General features: G+C 41.7%; 1 protein-coding gene across 1 annotated transcript in view; it reads right to left on the bottom strand.

The window, feature by feature from the left end:
* Positions 1 to 19,181, bottom strand: part of CSMD2 (CUB and Sushi multiple domains 2) — a 608,999-nt gene that overhangs the window by 46,314 nt on the left and 543,504 nt on the right. The window contains exons 52-55 of the mRNA XM_055138092.1: positions 18,833 to 19,006; positions 17,083 to 17,256; positions 10,526 to 10,699; positions 7,379 to 7,567 (exon numbers count right to left, since the gene is read on the bottom strand). Coding sequence (XP_054994067.1) covers positions 7,379 to 7,567; positions 10,526 to 10,699; positions 17,083 to 17,256; positions 18,833 to 19,006 — 711 coding nt within the window. The remainder of the gene's footprint in view (positions 1 to 7,378; positions 7,568 to 10,525; positions 10,700 to 17,082; positions 17,257 to 18,832; positions 19,007 to 19,181) is intronic.

Below are 19,181 nucleotides of genomic sequence, written 5' to 3'. Positions count from 1 at the left end.
ATCGCTCCAGCCCAGGTTCACATATATAGGCACAATTTTTGTAGCATAAACAATCAATTCAAATTCTTTTATTAAATAAATAAAAATATGGAACACTTCATGAATTTGCATATCAAGGTGACATTCACAAGTCAATCAACATAATTAATTATATCAAAAAAAGAAAAGATAAAAACCATATGATCATATCAATAGATGCAGAGAAAGCATTTGACAAGAACCAGCACCTGTTTATGATTAAAACTTTCAGCAAAATGGGTATTGAAGGCACTGTCCTTAATATAGTCAAAGCCATCTACCACAAGCCCACGGCAAGCATCATTCTCAATGGGGGAGAAACTAAAAGGTTTTCCTCTAAGATCAGGCACAAGACAAGTTTGCCTGCTCTTGCCGCTCCTGTTCAATATAGTACTGGAAGTTCTGGACATAGCAGTTAGGCAAGAAATATTTTTCAAGGGCATACAGATAGGAAAGGAAGAGGTCAAGCTATCACTATTTACAGATGATATGATACTATACTTAGAAAATTCTAAAGAATCTACAGAAAAGCTCCCAGAAACACTAGGTTTGTATTGTAAAGTGCAGGTACAAAATCAACACCCAAAAGTCTATGGCTTTCTTACATACAAATAATGAAAGAGAAGAAAGTGATATTAAAAAACCAATCCCGCTCACAATAGTACCTCAGAAAATCAAGCACCTCAGTCAGCTTAACTAAAGAGGTGAAGGACCTATACAAGGAAAATTACAAAACACTACTTCAAGAAATAAAAGAGGACACTAGGAAATGGAGACACATCCCCTGCTCATGGATAGGGAGGATTAACATTTTCAAAATGCAATACTCCCCAAAGCACTATACAGATATAATGCGGTCTCTATCAGGATACCCATGACATTTTTCAAAGAAATAGACAAAACACTCCTGAAATTCATATGGAACAAGCCCCTTCCCCCTGAATAGCTAGATCAATCCTTTGGAAAAAGAATATGGGTTGTATCACTTTCCTCAACTTCAAACTGCACTATAAATCAGTAGCAATTAAAACAACATGGTATTGGACTAGAAACAAACCCACAGACCAATAGAACAGAGTTGACTATTCTGTAACAGACTCTCAAATGTATGACCATTTAATCTTTTATAAAGAGCAAGAAATGTGAAGTGGAACAAGGAGAGCCTCTTCAACAAGTGGTGCTGGGAAAGCTGGACAGAAACCCGAAAAAAAAAAAAGAACTCTGACCTCTGTATAATGCCAGGCACAAAAATCAGATGAAAGTGATTAAAGACCTTCAATATCAGACCTGAATCCATAAGGTACCTGGAGGAAAATGTAGGTAGAACCTTCCATGACATTGAAGCTAAAATAATCTCTAAGGATGAAGCACCACTGACCAAGCAAGTAAAAACAAACATAATCAAATGGGACAACATTAAAAGAAGAAGCTTCTGCACCTCAAAAGGAACAGTGTCCAAAATACAGAGAGAGCTCATGGTAAAGAATATTTACCCAATACCCATCTGATAAGGGATTAATATCCAGGATATACAAGACACTAGTAGAATTGTACAAGAAAAAAACCTTCAACCCCATCAAAAAATGGGGAGAAGAAATGAACAGAAGCTTCCTCAAAAAAAAAAGTACAAATGGCCAAAAGGCACGTGAGAAAATGTTCTACATCGCTAATCATTCCTTCAAAAACTAGAAATTGAGTTTCCATATGACCCCCACAATAACCACTTCTGGGAATATATTTCGAGGGTGCAAAAAAGCACAGTAGAAATGACATCTGCAACAGTATGTTCATTGAAGCACTGTTCATAATAGCCAGAATCTGGAAATAACCCGAGTGCCCGAAAACAGACGACTGGTTAAAGAAACTTTGGTACAGCTATACAATGGAATACTATGCAGCTTTTAGGAAAGATGAAGTCATGAAATTTGCTTATAAGTGGATGGTCATGGAGAGTATCATGCTAAGTGGAATGAGTCAGAAAGAGAGGAATAGATACAGAAGGATGGCACTTATTTGTGAAATATAAAATAACATAACATGAAACTGACACCCAAGGACAGTAGACACAAGGACCAAGAATATTGCTCCCATAGTTGGAAGCCTATCTCATGAAATAACAAAAAGTATGTCCTCCAAGTACAAAGCAATAAATTTTGAAAGTTCACTAATTTATACATATTAAAAACACTCTTCCAAATAGGAATAGGTCAAGGAATAAGTTTCAAGGGGTTGGAGAGATAGAACAGTGGGTAGGGCTTGCCTTGTACCTGGTCAACCTGGGCTTGATCCTTCGCCACCCATATGGTCCCTCGAGCCTGCCAGGAGTAATTCCTGAGCTCAGAGCCATGATTAAGCACTGCTGAATGTAGCCCCAAAAACAAACAAAAAGGAATAAATTGTAATAAAAATGAGAAAATGCTTAGAGATGTACAAAAATGAAAATAAATAACATACCAGAGTTTAAGGGGTCCAGAGAAAGCAATGTTCAGAGGAAAATTTATAGCTGCAAAACTTAAATTAGATATGAGGAAATATATCAAACTGGCACCCTAAATTTTCTTTTAGGAAATGAAAAAAAGATCAAACTAAGACCAAAGCAAACACAAAAAAGCAAATATAAAGTACCACAGGTAAGAATAATTAAATATAAAATTGACAGGGAAAATGTGAAAAACCAAAAGTTTTTTTTTTTAAAGGTCAACAAAATTGACAAGCAGGTAGCTAGTCGGGGGAGAGAGAGAGAGAGAGAGGGAGGGAGAGAGAGAGAGAGGGAGGGAGGGAGGGAGAGAGAGAGAGAGAGAGAGAGAGAGAGAGAGAGGAGATGAAATTCAAATGACTAAAGTTAGAAAATCAGAGACACTACCAATAACTGGACTTACCAAAATACAAATACAAGAGATGCTAGGGAAACACTATGAACTTATGACAATCAATTAGATAACTCAAATTAAATGGAAGCATGTATAGATACACAAACTACCAAAACTGAAGAATAAATGCAATGGAATAAACAACATAAGAAATGAACTTTAGTGAGGGTTGGAGAGATGCAATAGGGGCGAAGGCACATGCAGCTGAGTCTGATCAGATTCCTGCAACCACATGGTCCTCTGAGCACTGCTGCCTCTGAGCATTGTCAGGGTGGCCCAAATTATCCTCAGCACAATGGGGTCTAATCAACACAGCTTCCTTGAATTCTTGATTCAACCAAAGACCTGGTTGGCCAAGAGCTTTTGCTTTTGCTTGCTTGCTTGATCATAGCCTTGTCTCGCTTCCATTCTTCTCTCTTTCTCTTTCTTCCACTTGCGCACCCTCTCCCGGTTACCCATGTTGACTAGTCCTGCGGGCTGGGACTCTAGTCCACTCATCCACCCCACACAAATAACCTCCCTCATTCTCCATACCCTATATATACCACAGTGATATACAGTGATGTAACTGTTGCAAAGAACACACATTAACAAATCATCATTGCCCAAAGTCCATAATCTATATTAGGGTTCATCTTAGAGGGCACCTCCCAAGCGGTGCTCAAGAAGCCCAGGCCCCTCACAGCAGTTCTTGGCCAACTGGGTCTTCGGTTGAGTCAAGAATTCAAGGAAGCTATGTTCATTAGGCCCCATGGTGCTGAGGATAGGATAGAATCCAAAAAAGACAGAGACAGGATATTGAAAGCAAAAAAATTTTTTTAAAAAAGTAATTTACATGCAAAAGAAAATACATATTGGTGCATATGCTGCCTGAGCCCATGTGCTGCTTGTGTCCATGTGGCCGAGCACATGTGGTGCCCGAGCACATGTGTCACCCGCATCTCCCCCCTTGAGATGTGTACTTTCATGCTTTCGTGTCCAGTGCTAGAATGTGTGTAGAGCTTCCTCCACCCTTGGAGAAGGCCGCGTTCTTTCTTGAGCGCGTTACTCCTACTGTTTTTTCTTTCCACTTATCCCTTCCTCCTTCCCTCAGAAACCTCTAAATAAAATCTATTTACTTCAAAAAGAAAAAAAAAGAGAAAATCCATAAAATTCACAGCAGATCTATCAAATGAGACTCTACAAGCTAGAAGGGATATAGTAAAATGAAACAAAACAAAAAACCTCAATGAAATGAGAACTTTACCTTATCCAGCTAGGTTATCATTCAGATTTGAGGGAACAAAACAGAGCTTCAGAGACAGCCAACGGTTTAGGGGATTCATAGCCTTGAAACCCATCTTGCAAGAAACATTAAAGGAGCTCCTTAAAAGGCAAGACAAACTCTTGGCCTTTTAAACTTTTATAGGCCCATCACTATCTCCCTATAAATGTTTCTAAACTTTCTTCACTCTTACTAACTTAGTATTTGTAGGATTTATCTATTTCATGTAAATCTTAAAATATATCAGCATAAATTGTTCATGCTATTAATTAAAAATTTACATACCTGTCAAAAGATAGTTTTTGAAAAAAAGGTTTATCATTGGGGAATTCCAGAAATTTAGCTCTATTATCTTTTTATGTGTAGGTGTCACCACTCCACATTTAGGAAAAAAAAGAAAAGAGAACTCTATCGCAAATATGAGATTAACAACAACAACAAAAAGAAACATAGTAAGAGTATGATCAAAATAATCCGAACTGAAAATTTTGTCAATAGAGCTGAAAGCACATTGGGGTAGGTGGGAGGGGTTCTTGGGACACTGGTGGAGGCAAGAGGGATCTCTGGAGGTGAGGGTGGTTTTGGGATGATGTGTCCATGGAAAGTATGAGTTACAATATTGTAAATCCCCCTACTAAGTAAAAATGATTAAAAAATCAAAATATAAGGACACTTTTGTACTCATCCAATAAGGCCAGAATTACCTTGATATCAAAATTAAAGACATTACAAGGAAAGAAAACTACAAGGAAAGAAAACTATAGACCAACATCCCTTATGAACATAGTTGCAAAAACCTCAACAAAATTACTAGCAAACCAAATCCTGCAGCATATCAAAAGGATTATACTGTGACCAAGTGTGATTTGTTCTCTGAATACAGGAGTGGTTCAACATAAGAAAATTAATCAATGTAATAAACCATATAAATAGAATGAAGGAAAATATGATCATTTCAACAGATGCAAAAGGAACTGGACAAAATCTAACACCCTTTCAAGATAAAAATACTCAATAAAGTAGGCAAAGATGGAAGGGGAAACCCCTCAAACTGATAAAGGGAATCTACAAAAACATTCACAGTTAGCATTCATACTTAATACTTACAGACTTCAAGTTTTCTGTAAAGAAAATAAACAAAATAATTAAGAATGTATGGGGCTGGAGAGATAGTATAGTGGGTAGGCACCTGCCTTGCATGCAGCCAACCTAGCTTTGATCCCAGGCATCTGTATGATCCCCTGAGCACTGACAAACTGTCAGGAGTAATTCCTGAGGGCAGAGTCAAGAGTAACCCCTGAGCATTGCTGGGTGTGGCCCCAAAATAAAACAAAATGCAAATATTTGTCACTTTTAATTAACATGTACTAGAAGTTCTGGAGAGGGCAGTTAAGTAAGAAAAAGAAAATTTAGAAACATAGAAGAAGAACGATGTGTTTGCATAGATGAATGATCTTGAATTTGTATGATATGACATTGGATTAGCAATGGCTTCATAAATATTCCCCCCAGAGCTTGGGCAACAAAAGAAAAAAATAGATGAATTGGACTTTATTAAAATTAAAATGTTCATGCATCACAGAAGATTATATAGAAAGTAAAAAAAATCATCCACAGATCAGGAAAAAATGTTTGCAAACCATATATCTGATAGGAATGCAGTATTCACAATACACAGGTATTTTTAAGACACAACAATACAAAGAAATACCATCACTTAAGAAATGGGCAAGGAAATGGAGCAGAGATTTCTCTAAATGAGATAGAAGTAGATAATAAGCACATAAAAAGGTGCTCAGTATCTTTGTGTATCTGTGAGATTGCAGTGAGATCCCAGTTCACACCTCCAGTGTGCCCATGATGGCAAAAGCAGACAATACAGATGCAGCTGATGAGGAAGAATAACCCTCTTCGACCGCTGGTGGGAACACGGTATAGCTACTTTGGAAAAAGAATTTGGCAGTTCCTCAAAAAGTGAAACAGGGAGCTACTATACAAGCCAGCGACTCGACCTGAGAGGTTTTGAACAAAATAAAAGAAACTCTGAAGAGTTACTTTCTTATGATAACAGCTTAATTTTCCAGGAAGTATAATCATTTGAAACTTCCAAGGACTCTGAGTTTTGGTAGGCAACATTATGCAGAGGTGGCTGTCCATTTCCAACACCAACGTGACAGTCACAAATGGGACAGGCCAGCAAGATGACGCCCTCAAGAGAAATAAGGGCAGTGAGAAGATATTCTAGTGTTCTGTCATGCCTAGGGAGAGGCACAAGGTGTAAAGGAGTCCAGACTGCTGAATGGATACAACTTACCACCCACTTTCCCCCCTTACAGCTTCACTTCTAATACCAGAAAGACAGGGGAGATTGATTCAAGGCTTTACCTTCTAGACCAAAAGGCAAGCAGGAGACAAAGGGATTTCTTTATGGGGCCGTGTGAGGTTAGCAGCTAGATGTCAGGATTTTCCAACATATCCACTGTTAAATTTTTTTTTTTTTTAAAAACAAGTCACCTCCCACAGTTTAGTTTTTCTAAAAAGAATGAAAGCAATTCTTGATTACTGAGTGGCTACTATGAGCTGATACTATAAATGCACTTTTAATGGACCGTATCATGGAATCCTCTAATAACTCTACAGGATCAATGCGGGCACCATTTTTACAGATGGAAAATGGGGACTGACAGGTCCATGGGCTGTTCTCTTGTATCTTGTCTTATGGCAAACCCAGAAGCAAATGCAGGTCTACCTACTTCTAGAGATGGTGGCATTTCTGCTCTAGACCTTGCAGAGAAAAAAGGTTCCTGTGTTGTCTCTCAGGAAGAGCAAGGAAGGAAAGAGACATTATCCCAAGAGGCAGTTGGTTTGGTGGAAGGGAAACCCTGGAGCTTGGTGCCAGCAAAGAGGAAAGAAACCAGGCCTCTAGCCAGGGAGGAAGAAGACATAATCTTGCAAGGCATCAAGCCCAACAAAGATCAAAAGGCTCTAATGTCCAAATACGAAGCCAGAATGACAATGATTCTCTCTCTCTCTCTCTCTCTCTCTCTCTCTCTCTCTCTCCTCTCTCTCTCTGTCCCTCTCTCTCTCTTTTCCTACACACACACACACACACACACACACACACACACACACACACACACTGATCCTTTATCGTGCAGATTTTGCAGTGCACAAGTGCACAAGACTTTGCAGTGGTCCTTCTGAGTGAATGGTATTATTTACTTACAGAGACACTGGGGGTGCGGACGGTCCCACGTGCCATCGCCCTGGCAACTGAGGACGGGGGTGCCCAGGAGGTAGAAGCCATGGTTGCATTGGTAAGAAACAGTGGTGCCAAAGCTGAACCTGTGTGGGCCGCTGGCATGGACTTGACGCACACTGTTCTCCTGGTGCCCAGGGTCGGTGCAGTTGATGACTGCAATGGAACAACAGACAATTAGATACAGCAACAAGGATGCGAGGATCTTCACAGTCTTTTAAATGATAAGCTGGAAATCCCAAGAGGTGCATGTTCCCAGGCGGCAATGCTTGTGGAACAGAATTGGCAACGGAAGCGGAGGAGCCTGCACAGCGGGTGAGCTAGTCCCGAGACTGCTCCTCCAGCCATCCCCTTCAGAGCCTGGGTACCCTCCCTCCTCTGTGCTTCCAGGCCGACAACTCCATCAGGCTCCTGTGATTTGCCTGCGCGCCCTGAGGGCCTGCGTGCCTCGTCTCCCCCACCCCAGAGAAATGACTTGCCCACAGCTGGAACGCGACTCGTCTGAGCTGACTTACCAGGGCTGTGAGCAGGGCTCACTGGACGTGGGCTTAATCACTCTTAGGAGCGTTTTCAGGGAGATATTAGTATCCTGGGGGATACATTTGACTTTTAAATGTTAAAGTGTTTTTCAAGCAGCTTGACTCAAAATCAGAGGCATATTTTAGAATTGTGACAACATCGTTGTGAACCTGGGATATGTGCCTTTGCTTTCAAAATATTTTTCCTACCCATTTTTCTTTTTGTAACAGTGCCGGTAGTTTTAATCTCCAGCCGTACTGAAAGTTGGTGTGTCCGCCCGGGGGGAGCCGGCCTCGCTGAGGCATGGAGAGCGACAGCACGCCAGGCAGTGAGGACGCCCTGGAACTGCAAACCCAGACTGGGGCTTTCTGTCTTGGTGTTGGGCACCTTTCGAGTGGATGGTGATTAGCGGTGAGGGTGCGCTTGTGCACTGCAGGGTGTCTGGCTGCACCCCCAGGCCTTAAGTCACCAGATGCCCATAGGAGTCCTCCTGTTTTAACAGCTCCAAAGACTCCAGATATGTGTAACCCCATTCGGACAGGTCAATGGACAAACCCTCCGCTGAAAACTGCTGGTCTAGAGAGAAAAGGACAAACACGCAATTATCCTGTTTGATCAGCTCTCTGGAAAGAGCCAGTTGAGAATGGTCTGGAGGCACCTGGCAGAGCATCTGGCCAGGGGTTGGGCTGGGAAAAGTTTCTGAGATGCTGTGACAAGGAGGCTGATCCCAGAGGGTACCCCGGTAAAGTACCGGGTAAAGTACCCCGGTAAAGATCCCAGAGTCAAAGTACTCCGGTAAAGAAGTTTGCTGAAGGGGACAGGGAGGAAAGTATTCAAAGAAATCGACAGGGTGTCCCGGGGGTGTATGAGGACCGGGCATGTGGAAGAAAATGGATGAAGCTCAGTGTGGCTGCTGTTCAGTGCAGGGGTGAGGCAGGGGGGGAGGTAGTGGGAGGAGAGAGTGGGACTGGGCTAATCTCAGGGGCCATAAACCACGTGGGATGGGTACCAGCAAATACCTGGAGAGGTGGGCACTCCTACAGGTGTTTGAAAGAGCAAAACTTGATCTGACCTGCATCTTAGTAAGGTCACTGCAGGCCGAGGTGGGGGTGGGAACATGTGGGGCCCTGGGACTCCTGAGGATGTGACCTCCTATGTCTGACTCCAAACCCCCCTGCATCTGTTACCTGGGAGAGGCCCGTGGACTGGGGGGAGCTGTTGTTGGGAAGTAGATTTGCATCTTCTCCGGGGAGGTGAAGCAGAGTTTTTGAGAAGGGGCTACTAGTTCCCTAGAGACACAGTCCCCACCCTTTTCCTTTCTTTTCCTTTCTTTTCTTTTCTTTTCTTTTCTTTTCTTTTCTTTTCTTTTCTTTTCTTTTCTTTTCTTTTCTTTTCTTTTCTTTTCTTTTCTTTTTTGGTCACACCCAGCAATGCTCAGGGGTTACTCCTGGCTCTGCACTCAGGAATTACTCCTGGCGGTGCTTGGGGAACCATGTGGGATGCCGGGGATCGAACCCTGGTTGGGCACGTGCAAGGCAAATGCCCTACCCGCTGTGCTATCACTCCAGCCCCCCACCCCCCAACCTTTTCTGCCCAAATATATACTCAACTGAAGGCACTATATGAGATCCTGGCAGATTTCCCAGTACTCTGACCTATCTCATTCAAAACCACACCTTCCTATGTTAGGAAAGGGCTATACTCGGGGACACATTGTGATGGAATCTCAGCTTATTTAAAACCTCATTTGAAAACAGCGTAACAAACAACACATGATACGTTGCACAGTTGGTCACCATGCACCCCAAATGCTGTGATGAGGAACCAAGTCCCTGGGGATCTCAGCCCTCATGGCCTTGGAGACTCGCACAGCTCCAGGCTGGGACTGGGCCTGCTCTGTCTCCACACCCATGCCTGGAGTCTGCTGGCAATCTTGGGACAAGGCAGGCAACTTGTGTTCACCCCACAGCTGCTTGGTACAGCCTTGAAGGAATTGGAAGCAGTTCCCTGTGAAGTTCAGATTGAGCCAGAGCAACCTTGCTCAGAGCCTGCTTCTAAAGTTCTCATCTCTTCTTCCTGAATTATTCCAATTCCCACACTCCTGGATTTTTAGGTTTAACTCTAACTACTACCTATTATTCTCTTTCATCAAGAACGGAACTTAAGGCCAGAGAGCTACTACAGTAGGCAGGGTGCTTGCCTGACATGTGGCCAACACTGGTTTAATCTCTGGCACCACATATAGTGCCCTGCCAGGAACCCTACCAGGAATGCTTCCTGAGCACAGAACCAGGAGTAATCCCTGAACACCACCAGGTGTGGCCCCCAAACCAAAAGAATGAGGGTCAATAGGATAATGATGAAACATACACATGAAAAGTTCTTTCCTATTCTACATTGGAAGATGAAATTTTGTTAGCTATTTTTACAAATTAATGATGAACATTTGCATCACTATATTCAGTGCTTAATAAAATCCCACTTATGACCCTCTTATTTCATGAAATACGTCACTGGCTTTGGCTTGCAGGTGACAGGGCCCTGGGTGAGAAGAGGTATGGTGTGAGGAAGGGGAGAAGAAGAGGGGGGACTCACTTCTGCAGGTGGGAAGCATGTCACTCCACTGCCCGCTGGCCAGGCACTGGGATCTCGCAGCCCCCTCAGCCACATACCCAGGGTTGCAAACAAACTTGACCACATCGTTGAGGTTAAACTGGTTTCCCTGAGTGAGGCCATTGATGGGGTTTCCTGGGTGTCCACAGGTAATTGCTGCAACCAGAATTGGAGAAAGGTAAGTCTTCCTGTGATACCACACCCTAAAAGCTCTTCCTTCCTGGCATTTCTCACACCATCAGTGGAGATCAGCTCTCAGCCAAACTTCACGTTCTCTGGCTCCTTCTTTCAACCTTTATTTCTTGAAATCTTCATGGGGACAAATACTCTTCCCTGAAGATGTGTTGTGGCTGGGGGTTTGGGGGAGATTGTTCTGAGACTCTTCACAGACTGTTAGGTCTGGGTGGTTGCTCTCTGCCACGCAGGCAGGCGGTCCTGCCTCATACCCTTTGCCTCTATCCCACTGTCTGCACATCTGCATTCTTCATTGCTGGAGACGCTCACAGCTGCTCCTGAGTAAGCTCACTGAGAAGGTATATATAGACAATCAGTCTTGGGCTTGATCAAAGACTCTTCTGTGTGTGTGTGTGTGTGTGTGTGTGTGTGTGTGTGTGTGTGTGTGTGTGGTGGCAACAAAGATGAATTTAGACAAGGAGAAATGTGTGTGTATGTTGGGGAGGGGAGGGAGTAGGAGGGTCTCTTGGGTTCTGTTATCGCTGTAAGATAGAAAGCAAAGTAGTCAAATCAGTTAACAACATAGTATTTTGTTTTTTTGTTTTTTTGCTCTTTTAGGTCACACCCAGCAATGCACAGGGGTCACTCCTGGCTCTGCACTCAGGAATTACCCCTGGCAGGAGACCATATGGTATGCTGGGAATCGAACCCAGGTCGGCCGCATGCAAGGCAAATGCCCTACCCACTGTGCTATCGCTTCAGCTCCAACAACTTAAGTTTTTTTTTTTTTTTGGGGGGGGTCACACCTGGCGATGCACAGGGGTTACTCCTGGCTCTGCACTCAGGAATTACCCCTGGCCGTGCTCAGGGGACCATATGGGATGCTGGGATTTGAACCCGGGTCGGCCGCGTGCAAGGCAAACGCCCTACCCGCTGTGCTATCTCTCCAGCCCCCCGAACAACTTAAGTTTTTAAGGATTATTTCATTTAATCCTCACAACCATATATTGGTAAGTATGAGGTAAGTACCATATACCCTTACAGAAAACGAGAATGATGCCTTCAGAGGAGCCAGGTGGCTTCTTTAAGGAGCACCCACTGTAAAGAGTATATATACTCCAGGGCCCAGCTTTTCTGATTCTAAGCCATCTTAACCCTTTGCTTTAGCTATTTGCTGAGAATAAAAATATAGGAAACAGAGTTTGGATTTTTCAGAAAAGAGCTCACTCATTGAAAATTAGCTATGTGTGGACTGGGCAAGAAATCTGAGGAAGCATAAAAGGGAATTGAAAATTGTAGGTAATTTGGTTAATAATATAAATCTTGGACCCAAGTGATAGTACAGTGGGTAAGTCACTTGCTTTGCATATGGCTGACCTGGCATCCTATGTGGTCCCCTGAGCCTGTCAGGAGTGATTGGAGAGCCAGGAATTAGTCCTGAACATTGTTGGGACTATTAAATACACACAAAAAGTGGAAATCTTAAATTTATATGGGATTACACTAAAAGGGTGCTGAGTATAGAGTAAACAAAACCATCTGTTCTTTAACTCCTGCTTCCTCCTTCAGACAGAAGTGTCTGTACTCTGGTTCTGTGTAAGAGATTCTGGATTCTGCAATGTGACAGAGTCGTGGCACCACCACCATCGCTACCAACATCATCATTACCATCACCACCCTCCAGACCCATCAGCATCACCACTACCGATGTTACAATTGCCATTGCCATCCCGCCCACCCCCACCATCACCTCTGCAACCGCCTCCACTGTCACCGTCATCTCTACCACCACTATCACCACCATCAACACCACCGTCACTGCCACTACCATTGCTCCCACCACCACTACCATCACCATCACTACCATCCCCATCACTGCTACCACCACTACTACCACCATCGCAAGCCCACATCCACCAGCATCACTGCTCCCACCACCACCATTGTCACAACCATCTCTACCACCACCATCACTGGCATTGCTACCATCAGCACCAGGACCACCATTACCATCACCACCACTACCACTCCTACCATCATTGTCACCATCATCATCATCGTCACCACCACAGCCATCCCCACTACCACCACCACCACCACCACCACCACCACCACCACCACCACCATCATCACCTCCACCATTTCCATCTTTATCATCACCACAGCAGCAGCATCCGTTTTACATTTACTCCAGGCATCTGTCCAACCGTTTTATGTGTATTGGTTTATTTAACTCTCTCGATACTCTTTGGGATATCTGTCTTTTTTATAGATTAAGAAACATACTAAAACAAACAAACAAACATAAACTAACCCATCTAAAGTTGTATATTCATAGATATTACCGGAAAAACTGGGCTTTGAACCCAGGTAATTTAAGTCCAGAGCCTGAGTACTCAATTACTTTACATTCAGCCTTTTGATATGGACCGGCTCTAAAACCAAGTATATTTAGACCAGAAAAATTCTCTATTTAATTCCAAGCTCTCACATTCTCTATTATTTATAGGCCAAGTCTCTTTGCACACATTCTGTTCCAATTTCCTGAAACCATTTGATTTATATCTTCTGGATGAAACCAAATCTGCTTTATTTATGCTCATCTGGAAAAGTGACAGTACAGATGGGTCTTGCTTTTTGTAAACCTAACACTTATAAAGCTATTAAGACTAATTTTCATGTCTTGCTTACTGAGTCTCATCTTATTGTGCTATCTTATATATAAAAAACTAAACGAAGAGGGATTCGAAACAAAAACATCTCTTATAACAACTAAGAATAAAAACTTGCACTTAATGTTCATTTAAAGGTCTTGAAAGAGAGAAGCAACTTGAACATTACTTCAGACTTCTAAGAACAATGGGGTGTGCTACCCAAATTAAAAAAATGCATACTAATAAGAAGAGCAAAGAGAACTATGGAAAGTCCAGCCCTTCAACCTAACTAGAAGATAAAGTTTGCTCTAAACTTTGAGTTTCCTTGAGTTTGAAGTTATATAAGTAGGAAAATTAACACTAAACTTAAGCAGAAGGATTTTTCGATTCTGATGCAAATTTTGGTTGGAGTACAAAGCTGCATGAAAAAGAGAATAGAGGGTCAAGGGAATAGCCCTATATCGCCCTTAATTCACTGTTGGGTAAATTCAAATGCAAATGTACTGAAGGAAGAGTCTGTGTGTCAGTGCTTTGGCTATAGGAAAGGGACATAGAATGTGTATGAGTTTCCTTCATTACTTCTGGATGAAAAGAAAGAGAAAAAAACAAATAAATGGAGTGGGGTGGGGGAGAGAAATACCCCCCTTGCCCCACACATACAGGAGGCCAAGACAGACAGATATCAGAGGGCAGAGAGAGAGAGAGAGAATTGTAATACTTTGTAATAGTGACTTTTGTAAAGCACTCTACAGTTATGAATGGAATTCAAAATATTTTCTAAATCTACACAGTTACTGTAAGAAAATGGAAGAGGACAAAAACATCTCAGTTGGCAAAAAACTCATCACCAACAATTTTGCTTTTTAAAGTATAAAATAAAATATAGTGACATGCTAAGCCGAATGTTCACAAATAGATATTTGGAGATAGGAAAAGTCATCTTATGCATCAGAAGATGAAAAAAAACAACCCAAAACTTTTAGAAAAGAACAAAAAGTGGATGGAAATAGAAAAATAGATTTCACACAGGAAAGAATTGAGGAAAAAGACAAAAATGATTTCAAGAATAATGGCTAAATTATGAGGCTCAAAAGAAGTTAAATAAAAAATTAGTAACATGTATTAAAACAACAATTAACTGTGAAAATTGGAACAAGGTAAAGAAAGGAGTAAAAATGATTACAGAGGCAGAAGCTGAAAAAGAAGTGCAAAGAAGATTCAGCAAACCTGTAAGTGGAAATGATGTCGAAGGAAAACTCCAGAATGAATGTTTAAAATTATAATAAAAAATGTTTCAGGAATAAAAGAACACCTGAATCTATATATATTCCAAGATCCACAGATATCCAGGAACAGCAACTTGAATATTCAACCCTTGGCACATGATGGTCAAAATGTTAACCTTAAGGATAAAGGGGAAAAAATCATGAGGGTCACCAGAAGCATTACCAATAACCTCTAAGAATCACTAATTAATAAAACAAATATTAAAATTACCAAGAGCAACATGTCAACAAAAGTGTAACTATGGACGAGCCATTTAAAGAAAGTCAAAGAATAATCATTGTGAATGATTTTATATCCCATCCATCTGTCCTCAGTAGAAGTCTTGCACATGAAGAGGAACTTGAAGGAATATTGTGAAAAGAAAGCACAGTTAAGGAATCTGCCAGAGATTGATCTGGACCTTACTAAGAGATAATTGGGAAAATGTTAGCAGCATTGGGGAACTCTTAATTATATGTAAATATATAATTATAAATTATATGATTTATATATAAAATATATAAATATATATTTAGTGATAGATTGAGGAATAAAATAAAGGTAGGAAGAAGGGAAGAGTAATAATATATAAACACTAATAAACATTTTATATTTTGAGGAAGCAGAAGATGCAACTGAAAACAGGAAGAGAGAATAAAAAAGTAGAATTAGTAAATTAAAGTTAAAGAAAACAAGGAATTAATGAAATTAAAATGCTACAATTACAAAATGTCTATCTTTTATATGGTAATTTTTTGTTCCCCCTTACCTATTTTGAGTTTATTTTTTAAAAAGTTTTATATTATTAATAAGCTTCTATTTGTTTTCCTTGCCTTTTCTGTTCTTTTCATATGCAAAGATAGTGGGTGTGTTATTTATGTATGACTATCCCTAAATATTATATATACATTAAACATTATGATTTAGGAGTTTTAAAAACATCTCTTTGTCACCTTTAATATTTGTCACCTTTCCTTATCTTGAATAGAATTTCTTTTACAACAAAAAATATTTTTCCTAAATACCAAAGGAAACAAAGGTAAAGGAAAACACTCATCTACTGAAATAAATGGTATATATTTACATCTAATTATCATACAAACCATGACAGAATTAAGACCAGATAAGTACTGTCAATACATATAAATGATTCGAATGGACTTCCTATAAGAAAAAGATTTTCAAACTGGCTTACAAGCAAGGCCCAGCTCTTCACTTCATTTAAGAGACACACCTAGGCAAGCAATTCCAAAAAATGAAAATAAATGACAAATAGTAGAAGGATAAAAATATGGGATGTAAGCCTAATATCAGGTGTTCAAGCTAAGATAAGGTAATTCAAGCTAAGACAATTAAGGAGTTAATTAGACATGATAAGACATCTGAAAGGCTAAAACGACAAACCATAAAGAAGACTGCGGTGGGAAGGGTAAGTACAGCAGGGAGAGCATTTGCCTTGCATGTGGCTGACCTGGGTTTGATCCCTGGCACCCCATAGGGTCCCCAGAGCCTGCCAAGAGTGATCCCTGAGTACAGAGCCAGGAGTAAGTCCTGAGCACTACTGGGTGTGGCCAAAAAAAAAAAAAGAAGAAGAAAAAGAAGACATAGCTGTTATGAATATCTGTGGACTAAATAACAGTAACTGTCTTTATGTAGTTGAGACTGCAGGAAACTTTCTTTCCTTCTATTCAAGAAAATTATATAGAAGTGCACCAATAATAGACAACTTGAAAACCTATCTCTCTGAACAAAATAGATCAAGTGAACCAAAATAATATGTAATCACATAGAAAACAGAAGCACCATAATCTATAAGACACACCTAGAGTTATATATAGAACTTTACATCTTATTTATCTATCTTTGCAAATTCATGTGGAACATTCATAACAATTGATAAAATATTAGGTTATCAAAGAAGGCATCATTAAATCTTATAAATGGAAATAATATATAAAGAGCAATAAAATTAGTAATAAATAACAAAAATTAAAACAGCCCCTCCAGTTGAAAATAAATTAAACCACACTTTCCTATTCAAGTATTTCCAGGTAAAAGAAGACATTAATACTAAAATAAAAAAAAGCCTAACCCGTGATAAAATAATCATTTTTATTTATGAAACAAAGCAGTGGTAAGAAAAATGTATAGCCTCAAACACATCAACAACAATGAAAAAAATCAAAAGAATGAAACTAATTATTCAATGACCAAGTCAAAAACCAAAACATGAACAGAGAAGTAAACCACAAGATTTCATAAAGGTAGTGATAAGAAAGGAAAAAACTATGAACAATGACACTGAATACTGCAGATGTAACGACTCCATCTCTGGGGAAAAAAGGAACAGATTATATACAACCTGTAGCTATCCTACTCAAGAGAACAAGGAGAAAGTCCATGTTGATTCTAGCAACGGCTAGGGAGAGTGGATAACATACTTACGCACACAGAAAGGGGTCTTGCCCGACCAGTGGTGGTCCTGCTGGCAGATTCTCACAGACATGCCGATGAGGCGGAAGCCCGCGTTGCACTGGTAGACCACGCTGCCCCGGTAGTTGAAGTTCTCCCCGTTGATGTGCCCGTTGACAATGGGCTCAGGGGTCCCACAGTGTCCCGCTGTGGAGTGGGATGGAGAAAAAGAACAAAAGAGAAGCCATGGAGAACAGGGATGGCGGGGCAAAGGACCCTGGACCCAAACGCCCCTAGTGTTTCTCACTTCCCACATGAGTAGCCAGCGAGGCATGACTTCAAGAATCCTAGAAAGGACAGAAATGGCAGCCCCAGGCTCCAAACTTGCATTCATTTCCAAGCGTTTGTTTTTGTGTCTACAGGGTAAGAAACGACCACCATCATCTCCCTATCTTTGGAAGAATCCCTCATTTCCTCACCAACCAGACTCTACCCAACCTCTACTGCCGTGAGGGCTTGATGCCCCTCCGAGAAGGATACTGAAACTCAGCCAGGGGTCAATCCCCAGCAGCCCATATAGTTTCCCAAGCCCACCAGGAGTGATCCCTGAGTGCAGAGCCAGGTGTGGGGCCCCACCCCCAAACAAAAACAAAACCAAGAAAGGGTGGGGTTTGGGCCAAGTGTGGTACACGCATTTGTACTCTTTGTGTGAAATGACTCACAACTGTGTCTCTAACAAAGGCTGAGACTGTGAAAGCTGTTCCCCAGGGAACACACCAGCCAGTCTCTGTGGTTAGGCTTGTGTCACAGGTGCCTGCATTTGGAGTTGGAGGAAGTGACAGAGAGAGAACCTGAGAGGTTTGGGCAGAGAATGGTTTAGCCAAGGTGGAAATGAAAATGATGGCTTTGCCCATTGTCCTTAGACTTCTTGCAATGTAAGATATTATGTATATTTTATGGACATATGTGATATGTAAAACACAAAATAAGAAAATGACAATGTATTTATGTATACCATGATTGCATTTATATACAAATATATAAGCAAGATATATGCATATAAAGTCTGCTAATATCAGTGTGTTGGAAATGCGTCTATATTTCCTGGAGGTAGCATGGGAACTTTGCTTATCATAAGGTGCTAGTAAAACTGGGATGCGTTATTTTGGTGTGAGGGTGGGGTGACTGTGGCACACCCAGCTAACCTTAGGGCTTATTCCTGGCTCTGTGCTCAGGAATCTCTCTTGCCAGGGCTTGGGGGACCATATGTAGTGCCAGGGATTGAACCAGGCTTAGCCTTGTCGAGACAAATGCCTTAACTTTAGTACTACTTCTCCAGCTTGTAAAGTGTTTTTTTTTTCTTTTGCTTTTTGGGTCACACCCAGTGATGCACAGGGGTTACTCCTGGCTCTGCACTCAGGAATTACTCCTGGCGGTGCTGGGGAACCATATGGAATGCTGGGAATCCAACCCGGGTCGGCCGCATGCAAGGCAAATGCCCTACCCGCTGTGCCAGCCCCTTGTAAAGTGTTTTTATTGATCAGATGAGAACCTCTGGAAAGTTTGCTCAGCAGATCTGAAGTTCTTCTCACTCTCTTGGGTAGCTCAAGAGAAGTTGGGTTTAGCCATCGGCTATGAGGGATGCCAATAGCTGGTGACTGGACAAAGCATTTCATGACCAAAGGCGGAAATGATACTGTTGAAAAATGGGATATGACTTTGGAAAGGCCTAAGGTGCCCTGTGCAGGGAGAAGGGGCAGGGTGGACCTGGTGAGTCCCTTACCTAGGCAGCGGACTTCGGAGCCACTCCAGAGCCCGTTGGCCATACATTCCCGCACCCGGGAGCCCACCAGCGTGTACCCGGAGTTGCAGGAGAAGATGGCTGTTGCTCCATAGATGGACAGAGTTCCGATGCGGTGTGCGCTGGGCGGGACGGGGAGCTCGCCACAGGAGATGACTGAAAAGACCACAAGGTGTTCTCTAAGCCAGTACCAAGAGGAGGGGCTCATGTTCCTTCTGAGTAGCAAGAGTAAGGGACCAAACAAAAGTGGTTCAACCTGACATGTTGGCACACATGGGCCGTGGCAGTGACCAGGGTGGCGTTACCTGGGAGAAGGGATTCCCAACTGGCA

The sequence above is a fragment of the Sorex araneus genome, chromosome 5 (genome assembly GCF_027595985.1).
Source record: "Sorex araneus isolate mSorAra2 chromosome 5, mSorAra2.pri, whole genome shotgun sequence".
Lineage (NCBI taxonomy): Eukaryota > Metazoa > Chordata > Mammalia > Eulipotyphla > Soricidae > Sorex > Sorex araneus.
This window is presented reverse-complemented; position numbering and strand designations above follow the sequence as displayed.